Source organism: Marmota flaviventris, chromosome 16, assembly GCF_047511675.1.
Source record: "Marmota flaviventris isolate mMarFla1 chromosome 16, mMarFla1.hap1, whole genome shotgun sequence".
NCBI lineage: Eukaryota > Metazoa > Chordata > Mammalia > Rodentia > Sciuridae > Marmota > Marmota flaviventris.
The window spans coordinates 57462557-57479009 of record NC_092513.1 but is presented as its reverse complement, the minus strand read 5'-3'; the positions used below and the strand labels follow the sequence as shown (position 1 = coordinate 57479009).

The 16453-nt window shown below is 34.0% G+C and overlaps 1 protein-coding gene across 4 annotated transcripts in view; it reads right to left on the bottom strand.

The window, feature by feature from the left end:
* Positions 1 to 16453, bottom strand: part of Ptprm (protein tyrosine phosphatase receptor type M) — an 828844-nt gene that overhangs the window by 344129 nt on the left and 468262 nt on the right. For all 4 annotated transcript variants that reach the window (XM_071602455.1, XM_071602456.1, XM_071602457.1 and 1 more), the window contains exons 8-9: positions 5192 to 5500; positions 600 to 709 (exon numbers count right to left, since the gene is read on the bottom strand). In XM_071602455.1, the coding sequence (XP_071458556.1) occupies positions 600 to 709; positions 5192 to 5500 (419 nt within the window). The remainder of the gene's footprint in view (positions 1 to 599; positions 710 to 5191; positions 5501 to 16453) is intronic.

Below are 16453 nucleotides of genomic sequence, written 5' to 3'. Positions count from 1 at the left end.
TGCTCGCAAGATGTGATGAGGAATGTCACCCCATTATTGCTGTGATTTTTCCCTTGAATTCATTAAATTCTGCTCTGCTATCTATCACTCCACCATTTGATATGCCTCAGTAGACAAAACCGTGTCAGTGAAATCTAACAAATGTTTTACTAATATTAAGAAACCAAATGACATTATTCTATGGTTACTCCTGATACAATTCTTTATTGACTTTGCTAATTGGACAAACAGTGTTCTTCTATAATTGAGTAGAAAAATATTTCACAGCTAAGCAAGAATAGGATTTAGTGTTTGCCTTATAATCAATGTATGTTTCAAAATACTCTGGTTTATAATACAAATGACTTTCTAATAAGTTATGTTGTCTTTATATAGTAACATACAATCCCCAAATATCCAACTTATTTTCAATATGCATTTTTAAACTGCCATAATTAAAAAAAACTTATTAAACTTTTTTGGCTTTTATATAATAATTATAATAACTATAGAAAGCATTGAATTTCTCCAAAGGCATTGTGCAATTACATGTATATTTTAAATAGTAGGTTATAAGAAATAATACTGAAAAATTATATTACCAACAAATATATATATACCTCATATAAAGTGATAACACCATAAGTTTGAGTTGGTTCTCTCCATTGAAGAAATATCTTCTCTTCAAAGGTACTTCCTTGGATGGATTCAGTAGGAACCGCACCAGGGACTAAAGGAGAGTGGGGAGAAATTAATATGTGGCAATAAATTAGCCCCCACCCTCACCCAGAGTAGGGTTTAACCCTTTATTGAGACATTGATTTTTAATGGTCTATATATACAGTCAGATTTATTCTCAACATATAAAATCTAAAGCCATTTTAGCTACACTGACTTTACAAAAACAACTTATCATTTTTTCATTAAAGTTTGAGTTACTGGGGTTGTGGCTCAGTGGTAGAACACTCACCTAGCACGTCCACATAAAAATAAATTTAAAAACTAAAGGTATTGTGTTCAACTAGGACTAAAATATATAAATAAAAAATATATAAATCTCAGTATCTTTTAAGTAAACATTTTGTTTTTCATTCTTCCAATACAAATGAAGATACGGAACAATGAAAGTCAGTATATACTGCTTGTGGGAGTGTAACTTGGTATAGTCAGTTTGGAAAATAAGTAATGTTTAGTAAAATTAAAATGCACAGACCAGACCATAATGCCCCCAAAAAACAACTTCTGGGTAAATTCCCTGGTAAAATTCTTGTACATATTTACCAGGAGATATTTGCAAGAGACACTAACATAGCAGTGTCTTTAATAAGTATAATAATAAAAATAATAATAATAATAAAAATAAACTGAAAACAAACCAAATAGCTTAATAAACTGTGTTTAGTTATATGATAAAAGGCTAAAAAGATTGAAAGTAAATGACTTATCTACATCATCACAGATATCTCTTAATACTGAGTGAGAAAAACCACGTTAAAAGGGATATATATGAACTACTGAAATATATAAATACACACAAAATGGAAGCTGATTAAATAACAATAGAGGTTTTAAAAATTATTTAATTTCTACTATGTGAGAATATTCGATCCTATTTTTAAAAAACCTAAAATATGAAACATATTTTTGCAAGGAAATCTAATTGACATAGGAAAGATGGAATATTTCTTGGCAATTCTCTATAAAATAAGATTTAGTATTATTATTTTTCAGTATTATTTCTCATCATCCTTTTACATTCAGCCTCTGAATATACTTCTTTCATATGCAATTAGTGTACTGGTATGTTCATCCTGCTAACAGGCTGACTATACCATTTACAAATATATATATATATATATATTTGGAGGTGCATGATTAAATTGTTGGATGATGGAGAAAGTTATTCAAAAGTGGCTAGAGGGAAGTCGAAATTTACAACAAATCTACAATAATCAAAACAGTATGGTTTTAGAATAAGGCAGATATTCAAGTTAAAGGAATAGAACTGACAATTTCAGAAACAAGCCATTATGTTTATAGTCAACTGCTTTTAATAAGAGCACCACAAAATTCAATGAGAAGAAAATGATCTTTTTAACAAATGTGCTGGCACCAATGGATCACTACATACAAAAAATGAGGTTGGATTCTTCTCTCATAGTATTCATAAAATAAATAAAACTAATTAACAAGCTAAATACAGGAACTAAAAACAAACAAACAAACAAATACTCTTAGAAAAAAACCCACTGGTGTAAATCTACATGATCTTTGCATTAGGCAAGGATTAGATAGGACACCCAGAGCAGAAGCAATGACATAAAATATCAATAAAATTTTAATACATCATTAAAATGGAAATTTTTTCATGCTTCAAAGTGCAATACTCAAGTGAAAAGACAACAGAGAGTGGGAGTTTTTGCAAATCATATATCTGATAACAGACTTGTATCTACAGTATTATAAAGACCTTTAAAACCTAATAGTAAGAAAATAACCTAATTAGAAATGGAACTCCCCATTTCTCAATATAAAGTTCTCCAAAGGAATACAGATAGCCAATCATCATGTGAAAAGTTATGCAATATCTTTAGCCAGTAGGAAACGGAATATTAAAACCACAATGAAACATTACCTCGCACCTACTAGGATTGCTGAAATTACAAGAAATATGATAACAAGTGTTGGTAAGATTGTGATGATTTGAGAATCTTATTAAGGGCAAATAAGGTCAGAAGTATGAGAGTAATATGGGTGAAAGGGCTAGAGAAATCTTCATGCCAGACTTGAAATGAGAGAACTTTAAAGGGTAGAGAAGAGATAGACTTGAGAAATATTAGGTAGAAAAGATATTAGCCAAGAAGAGCTGGGAAGGGCAGAAGCCCAGGAAGTGAGGAGCATGACAGACAGGACCTTCTCTGAGGTGACACCTTTGCAGAATGAGCTGCAGTGGAGGAAAGTTATTATCTTAGGAAAATGGACCAAGAATACAGAGGAGCTCAGGACTTAAGGCTTTGGAATGAAAGACGAAGAACCAGGGAAGGTTAGTGCTCTATCTGATATGTGAGGGGTAAAGATTTGCTCCTAAGATGTAGGCTCTCTATTCACCTCACAGATTGTTTCTTTTGCTGAGAAGAAACTTTTTATTTTTTATTTTATTTTATTTTATTTTATAATTAGAGCACTCTAGAAGGTATGATTTATTCATGTGTTGAATCATTATAATATAAGATGATAAGAAAACCTGGTCTAATTTAAAACCAGCTATAGATAAATTGTGAAATGTACGTATTAGTTTATAAGTTGTCTTATAGAAGAGTTTTGGTATTTTAATTTATTCACAATTACCTACTTTATTTGCAGCTTAAATACATAATGTAATTATATAAGTACAAGAATCAATTTATAAGACATTTCTGAGTTTACTCACAGCTATCCAAACTTTTTAGTTTGAATCCATCCCATTTATTAATTCTTGATTTTAATTCTTGTACCAAAGGACTCTTATTAAGGAAGTTTGGGCCTAATCCCACATGATGGAGATTAGGACCCATTTTTTCTTCTATTAGATGCAGGGTCTCTGGTTTTATTCCTAAGTCCTTGATCCATTTTGAGTTGAGTTTTGTGCATGGTGTCAGATAGGGGTTCAATTTAATTTCGTTGCATATGGATTTCCAGTTTTCCTAGCACCATTTGTTGAAAAGGCTATCTTTTCTCCAGTGCATGTTTTGGGCACCTTTGTCTAATATAAGATAATTGTAATTTTGTGGGTTAGTCTCTGTGTCCTCTATTCTGTACCGTTGTTCTACCAGTCTGAAGATCAGTGATGGGAGGAAGCTGAAACCACAATAAGGGTGAGAGATGAGAATGGAAATTTTAACATAAGATTATGAGGGTCTGAATATAGGTGGTGGAAGCTAAGATAAGAGAACAATGTGGCACTGTGGAAGAGACAAAAAAGTTTGGACCATAGTAACTCAGAAATTCAGAGAAGAAGGGCCAGTAATGGCTGCTGACAATGTTGACGCCATCTTCCTTCCTTCCTGAGAAACAATGGAGAGCTAGGAGAAACAGGAGACAGGGCTTCCTGTCTCAGCCTTAATGGAGCAACCTGATCGAGCTAAGACCCCAAATAACCAATAAACGTACTCTAAGAGTAATCAACACAAGCAGGATATGAGGGGCAACAAAGGACAAGAGAGAAGGATGTGAAGTGAGCATCTTATTTGTGCCAGCTGTTTCTGTATTTTTCAGTGGTGGGAAAAATAATAAACACTAAATGTACTTTGCTAGTTGTTCAAAGGAAACAAAGTTTCATTATAAACAGTCATTCATTACTTAATGATCAAAATTATACAATTGGTTGTCTGAAGAAACAAAAGTTAAACATCTATTCTTTCCCCCAGAATAAGTTTAGTCATTTAATGAACTTCCCAAGTTCTTTATTTTCATGCTTGACAAATGAATGTCTGGCCAAATAAGTGACACACTATCTTTATGTTTTATATGCTATATGATCATGTTATTGTACACAAACATTCCCCACATAATCAATGTAAAATCACATTTATATTTTGCTACAGGGTTTAAAGCATAATTTTACTATTTTAAAATAGTGCAGAGGTTTATTACAACTGTGCATTTGCTTTGATTTTTGGATGTGTTCTGGTGACATATATGGCTTCTTTGTTAAGTCATTGGTTATTAAAGCAATATCCAATTATAACATTGTTCCTGTGGGAAAAATGATTAATTTCACAAACATCAACAATTCTCAGTACTGTGTTGAAAATCCAGAGAAGCCTCTATATTGTGCTAAGTTTTTAATGGAACTATAAAAAATGTTTCAGAATGCTGTTTACATATATTTAAAATAAGCACTTCATATAACAATTCTAACACCTGAAACAATTTTTTGGCCTAATATGATAATAAAATTTGAATGGGGAACTAATTAGAACAATACAGAATTATCATATAGAGAATAGTATTATATGACTAATAAAGAATTATATCTTTATATCTATATCTTTATATATTATATCTATATCTTTATTCCTTTTCTTTCCTCAGTGCTTAAGCATAGATACACATTTGTATTATTCAAGAAAGTTCTTTTCATGATTAAGATTCTCAAGATTCTCAACATAAAAGAAAAACAAGTTGTTTTGAAATAACATATTTCATACAAATATCATTTAAAAGTACTCACGGTCTTCATCTGTTTGTACTATGAGTTCTTGACTCTCCTTTCTCCCCTCGGGGTTCATGAGAATGAGCTTCACACTCACATTGGTGTATGGTGACAGGTTAGTGATTGTATGCTGGGGGTGTGAATTATCAGTATCCCAGCTTACTTCTTCTCGTACTTGTTCTTGTCCTCCCACTTGGTAACAGTAGTGGACTGTGAGATTGTAACTATGGCAACGAGTTACATTATACCCAAATGGCTCCCATCGGATGGTGATTTGCCGAGATTTGACCTCTACTACTTCCAGTTTCCTTGGGCCACGCATGGGATCTATTTTTTTAAAAAAGGAAGAAAACATAGGGGGAAAGTATTATAAAAGATCTAGTGGATCCCATATACCCCAGATATATGTACTTGTCCAAAACACCTGGTCTCCTCTAGTTCCTGTATAATAAAATCCCTAAATCTTCCCTGGGGATAAGGCTACCCAGAATAAAGACTACAATTCCCATTCTCCTCTGCAGTGGAATGTGGCCATATGCCTAATTTCTGATGATGGCATGTAAAATGAAACATAAACAAATATTTCTGGGAGATATTCTTAAAAGGAAGGGGCTCACCATTTTTGTTCTGTTTTCCTTCACCCTAGCTAGATTAAGGATATGATGTTTGGATCTCATGCAGCCATCACGGACCATGGAGTACTTTAACATAAAGAATCTTAGCAATGATAAAGCAGGATTCAGGGACCTGTAATTACTTAGCTGTTGTACCAGCCTTGAACTAACTAATTCCAAATTTTTCATTAGGAAAAAATTAGATGTCATCTTACTTAAGCCTCTTTTCCTCTGGGTTTCTAACAGAAAACAAAAAAATCTTAATACTAACTGATAAACACAATGTCTCTTTAAAGTAAACTTATGTAATTGACACAGATACAATTACACAATAGAGCACTAATCTCCGGGATATATAAAGAACTCAAAAAACTTAACACCAAAAACAAATAAACAAACAACAACAACAACAAAAAACCCCACAAATAACACAATAATTAAATGGGCTAAGGAACTGAATGGACACCTCACAGAGAAGAAATACAATCCTTTGATAAACATTTGAAAAAATGTTCATCATCTCTGGCAATTAGAGAAATGCAAATCAAAACCACTCTAAGATTCCATCTTACTCCAGTCAGAAAGGTAATTATCAAGAATACAAGCAATAATAAGTGTTGCTAAGGATGTGGGGGAAAAGGTACACTCATTCATTGCTGGCAGGAATGGAAGTTGGGGCAATCATATGGAAAGAAGTACGGAGAATCCTCAGACAACCTGGATGAAACCACCATTCGGCCCAGCTATTCCCCTTCTTGGTTTATACCCAAAGGACTTAAAATCAGCATACTACAGTGGTTCAGTCACATGAATGTTTATAGCAGTTCAATTCACAATAGCTAACCAATGGAACCAACCTAGATGCCCTTCAACAGATGAATGGATGAGGAAAATGTGGTACATATATGCAATGGAATATTACTCAGCCTTAAAGAAGAATGAAATTATGTCATTTGCAGGTAAATGGATGGAACTAGAAAATATCATGCTAAGCGAAATAAGCCAATCCTCCCCAAAACAAAGGCTGAATGTTTTCTCTAATAAACACATACTGATCCATAGTCGGGGTGGGTGGGTAGTGAAGAACAAAGGAACTCTGGATTGAGCAGAGCGGAGTGAGGGGAGGGGTGGGGCTGTGGGGATGGGAAAGACGGTAGATTGAGATAGACATTATTACCCTATATATGTGTATGATTATGCTACTGGTGTGACTGCACTACTGGTGTGACTCTGCAGCATGTACAGCCAGAGGAATGAGAAGCTGCGCTCCATTTGTGTGTAATGTGTCAAAATACATTCTACTGTCATGTAGATCTAATTAGAACAAATTTAAAAAATTAAAAAATAATAAGCATAAAAAAGTTAACTTGTATAATTACAAATATAAGAGTAAAAGCTTTAGAATTCTGCATGAAGTAAAATAATGATGAGAGAGCAGATTTCTGGGATTTCTGGGCAGAATTCCAGGGCTTTCTGCATTTGATTTGCACAGAAGTCCATATAATCAAGCTAAGGTAGTTCCTGCCTACTCATGACAATGTCTCCGTATTCTTCATTAAACAAAGATCTAAGTACAGTTTCAACCTTAGAAATCTAAATAAAAAGCAAGAAATATGCACAATTTGAACAGTTCAAATTACAATATACATAGAGAAATCTTAAGCATGTTTATGAAATAATGATAAAATGCAGTAAGACTAAATACAGGACATTTATTGAGCACTTTGTCCAATGCACTGCTCCAGGAAGTTCACCATTCGGGGGTTTGGGGAATGCCTAATTTAGAATGTTCTGCTTTGGCATTATACATTTGATAATTTTAATTTTTTTCTGAAGTACTGTCACTATTTATGAATGTAAAGAAATTAATAATTAGTAAGGGAACTATACATAGAAATTTGAGAAATCATAATTACCATTTCCTGTGAATCTACTACATGTGAGCTGCTTTACATATACATATTTTCATTCCCTCAAAACATTCCAGTAGATTGAATACTTTTATGCCCAATATACTGATGCAAAACTTGTGGCCAAGGTAGGCTCAATAACTTGAGCAGGGTAAAGGAACTGTGGTACTCAGATTTAGATGTGAAATTGAAACATTGTGCTGCTTCCTCTCTACTGTTGAATCTCTACTAAAGAAAATTCCTCCCTCACCCCATCTCTCTCTCTCTCTCTCTCTCTCTCTCTCTCACACACACACACACACACACACAAGAAATTAGGATATCAAAGATACTTAAACATAACCAAAGAATATAAAATGTGATCAAGATTCAGTGCATTTAATTTTGACACAAAAGTGCTGGGAAGAATTCTCCTTTCCCTCATTTCACAGAAGAGGAGGTCATAGCCATGGTCCCCAGCTCAGCTATACCAGGCAGAGCACTAGAAATGTGTCTGAATATTACTGAGGTTCACTTCTAATCTCCATTTGTGCCTATCCCTTGGGTGTCTGTTCTGTTTAGGACCTTGAGAGAACTCAAAACCATCCTTTTACCTAGCACCTCCAATCCATGAAAATGTTGAAAGTGAAATAATATTTTGATTTAATATACGAAAATTGGGATTTATCTGCCAGATATCTGCTCAAAACATGAAATAAGGTTAATACTGATCATTCATGCTGCTCTTGCCCAATAACTTCAGGGACCATGGACAAGAGAGATGAAAATTGCTCCAAGAAATCTTGAGTGACAGTCTTATGGAATGTTCGTTATTGCCAAATTAATTTTTTATATTTAAATTACCAGTGTTAAGGAAAATATCATAAATAAGTTATTTAGAAATAACACTGAAGATTTCTTCCAGATTAGTGAGTTCTTATGGTTTAAAAGAAATGTCTAATTTTATTTAATGCTTCATTAGCTGAATGTTTACAAAAACTTTTAACAAGCTCCAGATCCCTTATACATAAACAGATTAACATGTGTCTCTTTGCCCTTTCCCTTATTAATCACTGGTCTCCGCAAGAACTGTTCTAAAGCATTTCCCCAAGGTTTTCATCAATTTTACTTACTTAATAAAATGACTAAAAGCTTCAGATATTAGCTTAAACAAGCAGTGAAGTTCTAACTTAATTTCAGTAGAAAACAACTTCCCACTTCATAAATTAGTCTGCATAAGTTCAGCATTCCTTGGCCCAGAAAATACACACTTAAATTAAACCCCTAGATTAAAAATAAATGGTTCTATCTACTTAGTCAAGTTTACTTGAAACTCTTTGTTAGTATCTTTGGGTTTTTTTTTTTTTTTGGTAGTCAAGATTAAACCCAGGAGTGCTTTACCATTGAGCTACATCCCCAGCCCTTTTTAATATTTTATTTAGAGACAGTGCCTTGCAGACTTGCTGAGATCTCTTGATCCTCCTGCCTCAGCCTCCCAAGCAGGTGGGGCATGGGTGTGCACCACTGCACCCAGCTTTTCTTAGTATCTTTTAAAATTCCACCACAATAAAAATAAATCTTGAGCTTTCCTACACTTGTCAAGTAGCATAGCCTAGCACACACACACACACAAAAAAAATAATCTCCATGACCAAGTCTCCCATGTCACTATTGTCATGGGTGGTAATTAACAGACTAAGGACAGTGGATGTCTGAGGTCTAAATCCTTGTTTAAGAGTTACACTCACTCACAGGCATATGCAAGTTCCAGATTAGCCCAAACAAAATAATCCTGTAGATGCATTTGCACAGTACAGATTGTCCCCAATCTAAGATGGATAAACTCATGATTTTTCAACTTTACAACAGTGTGAAAAAGAAACCATACTTCAAATTTTGAATTTCAAACTTTCCCCAGGCTTCCAACATTTAGTGCCATTTTCTCCTAAGATCCAGGGCAGCAGCAGCAAGCCACAGTTCCCCATCACCCCTGTGATCAAGAGGGAAAAGAAAATGGCACTCTGTGGTGCTCTGCATGGCTAAATGGCAATGCTTTGCAGCTTAGGGTGATTAATGCAATTTTTACTTAGATATTTTCAACTTACGATGAGTTTCAGAGGATATAACTCCATCATAAGTAGAAAAGTATACAGGGCAGAGTCAGTATCAACAGAAACAAGAATGAATCACACCAGCAGGCTGTAGGGATGAGGACCACTTTGATTCCTAAACACTTACCACACTTGTCAAAAGCTTGAGAAAATACAAATCAACACATGGTACAGGTGATATGTCCACCTCGGGTGAGTACTGCCAATTTCCCTTGCCAGGACACAAAGGCAAAATCAAGTGAGTGGGGGAAATCCGCTAATTGAAAAGAGATACACAGATTGGAGGTATAGCTCAGTGGTAAAATATATGCATGAGCCCTGGAATACAATCCCCAGCATCCAAATAAATCCATAAATCCATAAATAAAACAGGTACATCCAAGAACACAAATGGAACCTATGTGCTATTATCATGTACCTGTGTAGCACTTCTTTAATGACAAGGTTGATTGGCTGAGTCAAGTGACAGTCCTATCAACTCACCCTAAGCATCCATTATTTTTCTTTGCCTCTGCCATTCTGCAAAAATTTAGTTCCATACAGCAAAAGATTTATAACAATTGCATGTGAAGTTAGCATTTTACAGAAGCTTTATTTTCAATGTTTCTGTGGAACCATTTCTATTAAAGTGCTTCTCACTTCGAATGAGCCATTCCATAGGGACATTTTCAATAGGGAGCTATATTGATGATCACTGAATACTCTCAAGGGCATCACTGCAGAAATATTTTACATGATAGGAAATATATGGCATCTTCATAACAGAAATGTGTAATTTCAGTAGGTTAATTGCAACTTACATTACATTTCTACAAGCAGAGCACAAATATTGCCCAAAACAATGCTTGGCATTCCATTACTACCATTTTATTTGCACAACATAAATCTTTTACAGTTAGATAATAGGGCAATAAATTATATTACTAGGCCTACTAATTTTAGGATATTTGCTCATTTTTCCTCATAATCCTAAAGATGCTACTGAGAACAGGAATCAATTCCAATGTCATTTCTCTACACTCTCACATCCTGGGGTCACACTGACATATTCCTCTTCCCTGGACTGGGTATCATGACAGGCCCCGTTGGCATAAATCGTGAGGCCGGCTGATACAATCTGGGCCCTCTGACTCATGATAGGAGACTAGAATGGCCTCCCTATGGAAGAGGATGGCTGTCATGCCTGAAGCTTAGTTGGGAGTCCCTCCCCATTCCCTCGCTGGCGCCTGCAGCATTTCTCATTTTGTTCTCTTTTTGCCAGTTTGAGCCAGGTTTCAAGCAGAGAAGTCTGACAGTTGCAGTCCTGACCTCAGGGACTAGCAAGCCCAGTTCTAGCCTCCAGCACTTTGGTATCCTATTTAATCAGTGATCCTGGCTCCTTCTACATTCAGTTCCATTTTTTTTTTTCTCTGAATCAGGGCAGAAAGGGACTGATAGGATCAATTTCCATTGTAGGTTCAATTCACAGCTCATTTCTCTGTAACTCTGCACTTTACCTTCTATTACTCCTACAGTGCTTTTTCAGAAACTCAATTTCAGGACCTGTGAGAGATATTTGGGTGTAATTTTAGGATCCTGTCATTGATAATCAAAAACATAGATTACAACCAATGCTCCTGCTAACAGGTTTCTCTTTTCTACCTCTTCATGAACCATACAGAAGTCTATTACAATAACGGCTGTAACACCTGAACAGCATGGCTCAGGGTAGACATATTCACATAATGCCTTTCATGTTTTCCAAGGGATGATTTGAACTTAGGCTACTTTGTAAAGATAAGCAACCTACTAACCCATGTCTATGGGAAATGGACCATCTACATATCAATATCAGCACCTTCAGTTCTTACATTTCTGCCTCACAGTCACACAAAATAGAGAAAAATAATTAGGACACTGTTTTATTTACTTTACTATTCACTTATATCAGAGTAAAGACATGATTAATATTTTATTGTCTTAAATAATAATTCAGTTTTCCTAAGCAGTTACAATTCCAGGTACATTGTTTGACATTGTTTGTGAGTGGTAAGGCTATAGGTTTTGAATGACTCACTGCTTTCCAAAGTTTAAAGGGCATTTTTGTCAGTCAAGTGGAAATTTTTGAAATATGTTACCTTTAATTACACTATCCTAAGGCATCTATATGCCTGTGACATGCCTGAATGAATTAAAACTTCTCATAAGAATTATATAATTTGAAAACTCCTCCATCAGAATATTTTTCACATATATTACTATTTTTAATAGTTTGGCATCAGTAGAATTAAAAGTCCTTGAAAATAATCTGTTTTTCTCAAATATATCAGAAAATCCTACACAAAGGAAGAATAATTTCATTTCCTAAACAAAAGTTAAATTAAAAAATAATAGTAATACAAGATACTGAAAAAACAGTCTTCCTGAATGAATAAATGAAAGTGTGGCAATGTCAAGTCCACATTCCAATCTATTTCTTGGCTTGGAGTAGACATATTCACAAATGTCTCTCAAGTTCTCCAAGGGATGATTTGAACTTAGCCTACTTTGTAAAGATAAGCAACCTACTAACCCACATCTATGGGAAATGCACTATTTATGTATCAATATCATCGATCATTTAAATTTGAATCACATTAAACAGCTGAAGTTTCTCTTCACATTTCATGAAAAGCATACAGGAGTATCTTACCTAAAAAAATAAGTAGGACATATACTTAAGGAACAGAAGTCCTCTCAGGCAACAGGCTGAACATAGATCTCCTGGATGGCAAGGAGGGTCTTTCTGTAGCTTCTCCAGCAGTATTAAGAATAGTGTAGACAAACACTTTGTTTAATTCCTGGCTTGGTTTGTAGATTTATAAAATAAAGTAAAAGAATACACCTTAACCTAGGTTACTCACTCAAGGTGTCTACTTTCAGGATAACCTCAAAATCTTTCAGAGTAAATTTTTTAGAGAATTATTAAAGTTTTTTACCTTTTTAAGTGAAAAGTCTGATAGATGAAGACTGGAAATGGGGTAAAAATTTACTATTGATGCCTTTGAAAAACAAAGAAATCTGGATATCAATGAGGTATTTGATGACAATGACATTTGTCATATTCTACCTGAATTGATTAATGGTACAAAATAACACTAGAAGTCACACAAGGAATGAAAGATGTTTTACTTTGAAACATAAAGTATTCTTTTCTGACTGGGGTTTAAGGTTTTGGAAATCTTAAATTATATCTTTAAAACACTGAAAAGTACAAAAGAAAATAATCACTCATACCCACTAACATCAAATGTTGACATTTTCTGTTTTGCCTTAGTCATTTCATTAAAGAAATAAAATATTGACAATATAAATTCCTTCTACCTTCCTGATTTCTGTCCTAAGGTTAACTTTATGCTTTATTATCAGACATATTTTATATACATTATATATATATATATATATATATATATATATATATATATATATATATTACTATATACATAGTATAAATATTATTACATACATAGTATATGTATATCTATATTTATATCTGCATCTATATGTATGTACATATCTATATTTATATATAGTAATATATAAATAACATTTATGTATTATATATAAATTATTTATATATTTACTATTTATATATTACTATATATATAAATATTTGTACAAATGCTACCATTCTTTGCAACTTGAGGTTTCATTCAACATAGCCAAGTTAAAGCATATGGGTTTAGTTATCTTTTTAACGAGTATATAGAATTCCATTAAATTAAGAAACTACAGTTTACTTATTCATGTTCCTATTGAGGGACAGGTGGTTGAGTCTAAACTTTACTAGTACAAGTGCTGCAATGGATATCCTTGTATATGTGTCCTCTTGGCCACAGCCTCCCTTTGGGTCAACATAACAAGCGGGACCATTGGCTTGTTGACTTTGCAAATCCTAAAGTGTACTTAAATCAATCAAATTGCTCAATTGTGTTCCAAATAGAGAGAGAAACAAAACAAACAAAATCAACCAACCAACCACCCCTAAAAGATCACCAATGTTCAAATGTCCCATTTTCTTAAAAAATATTATTTTTCAAGACGATGAGTTAATATCAGTTGCTGAGGACAGTTCTTGGCCAATTGGGGCTGGTTTCAGTTAAATGTAAATAAACAAAATCTAATATGAGATTGTTTTATGAATTGTAACATTTCTTTGAAATAACCTTCGGAAGAAATTTATAATTCACAGACTTCTTTCTTTATTGATAGACTTTTCTGCTTAAAAGAAGCTAAAAAGATCTCCCCTACAAACCATTTATCATGTGATACCATTATGTTGCACTTGTGTGAAAGGAAATAAAATATTAAAACTCATCAGAGAATAAGTTTAATAAGCTGATAGGTGTCCCTAAAATGATTAAGATTTCTAATTAAAATAAAATACCACATCATTTACTCTAAAAGACTCTCCCATCCATAAAACAATTTTCCCTTATGATTTTTTTTCTAGGGGTTAGTACAGGGAATTGAAGCCAGGGATGCTTTATCACTGAGATATAGCCCCAGTCCTTTTTTTTTTGAGACAGGGTCTCACTAAGTTTCTAAGGGTTTCACTAGATTGCTGAGACTGGCTTTAAACTTGTAATCCCCCTGCCTCAGGTTCCAGACTCGCTGGGATTACATGTGGGTGTGAATGCCGGGCATAATTCCCTTAGTGCATAGGCTGTGGCTGCCTCCAGTGATATCTTACACTGGGCCCCTCATATAAGAGAAGTGAAAATTCAAACGAAAGTTGCATCAGCTCTGAATCTCAAAATTGAACCCCGGGCCAGTGACAGCATAAGGGAAACTAAACATGATGGCCCTGGGCTAATTTCACATAATTATAGTGGCTAAAGCATCCACAGTTAATGCTGTTCTCCTGGATCCCAGCTGACACAAACACGAATATTCTATACATGAAACAATCTTAAATGAGGCTCCACGTTTTCATAGTCCAAATAACTATGGGCTTCCTAGTAAAGATCATCCAAAATACCCAAAGTCAAAAATGCCATGAGAGAGAGTAGAAATACAAAAGAATAGATGTATAACACCTAAATTATCGGATACAAAATATAAAATTAGTAACTTTAAAGTTTAAAAATGTAATCATAAAAATGAACACGCAATAGGTCACTATGACCAGAAAATTAAAAAAAAAAAACTAATAGAACTTCAAGAAAGATATAAACTATTGAAACAAAATGAAAACTCAGTGGATCCCATCAATTCTGTAGGCTGAGGCAGGAGGACCACAAGTCTTGAGATTAGCCTCAGCAACTTAGAGATCCTCAGGAACTTAATGAGACCCTGTTTCAAAATAAAAAAAATAAAAAGGACTGGGGATGGATTAAACAGTAAGACTAACAGAGATTAAGAAATTAAGTAAACTAAAGATAAAGTGGTGAAAATACACAGGAGGTAACATGGAACATTAGAAATAAAAATAGAGTAATAATAGAAAAGAAAGACAAAGACAGAGTTAGAGGGTTTACCTGTGTATAACTGGACATCTAAAAGTAGAACTCAGAGAACAGACAGAAGTCACATATTGCCCAGGGTTGACCTCAATCAAAATACACAAAAAGTATAAAATTTAAAAAAGAAAAAAAAATAAATTAAATCCATATTTAGATACTCTTAGTCAAACTATAGATATAAAAATCAATGAGAAGATCTTAGTAGTGTCTAGATTTTTAGAAAAGGTACAATCATTTACAAAAAATATCTGCAATTAGATGGACAAAGAGTTCTCAGTTGACACAGGGGAAGGCTGAGCACAAGGGGATGATATATTCAAAGAGCGGAGAGGAAACATACCAACTCAGAATTATGTTCCTACCAAAACTGTCTTTCCAGGATCATAATGAAATAAAGATGTCTTCATAGACTCATAACTTTTCAAGCTTACTACCAACTACAAGAAGGATAAAAGTGATATTCGAAGGAAGGTTTGAGATACAAGGAGGTATGGTAAGCAAAGAAACTTTTAAACTTATGTGCATACAATAATGTCTGATTTGAAGGATTTTAAACAATGCAGAACTGAACTACTGATAACATGAACATGTAAGCAGTGGGGTAGCACTCAGCTCCAATGTTATAAGATCCTTACGTAATGAGGATGGAGGTTTACTACCTCAGGCACAGACTTTAAGTATACACAGCAAATTTTCTAGAAAACCCACTGTAAGGATAGCAGTAGAGTGATACCTTTAGCAATAGGAAAAACAATAACAAATAAAAACTAACAAAAATTTAAAAAGTAGAAGTTCACTAGATTAGACAAAGGGGAAAGAAGGGAAGGGAGGGGGACAGGAATAGGAAAGACAGTGGAATGATTCCGACATAACTTTTCTATGTATTTTAATGGATACACCATAGTGAATCTCTACATCATGTACAACCCAAAACTGGGATCCTAATTAGAATAAGATGTACTCTAGGTTTGTATAAATATGTCAAAACATACTTTACTGTCATGTATAACTAAAAAAAAATAAAAAATGATTATAAAGGTAATCCATCTAAAGAGAAAAAAGTATTATCAGTCAATTGTGTATAGGGGGACAAAAAGGGCAAGAAGGGGGAGGGACATAGAATACAAGGGAAAACACTGAAAAGTGATTAAAATGTATTAGTAAAGAATATACAGTAAATGAA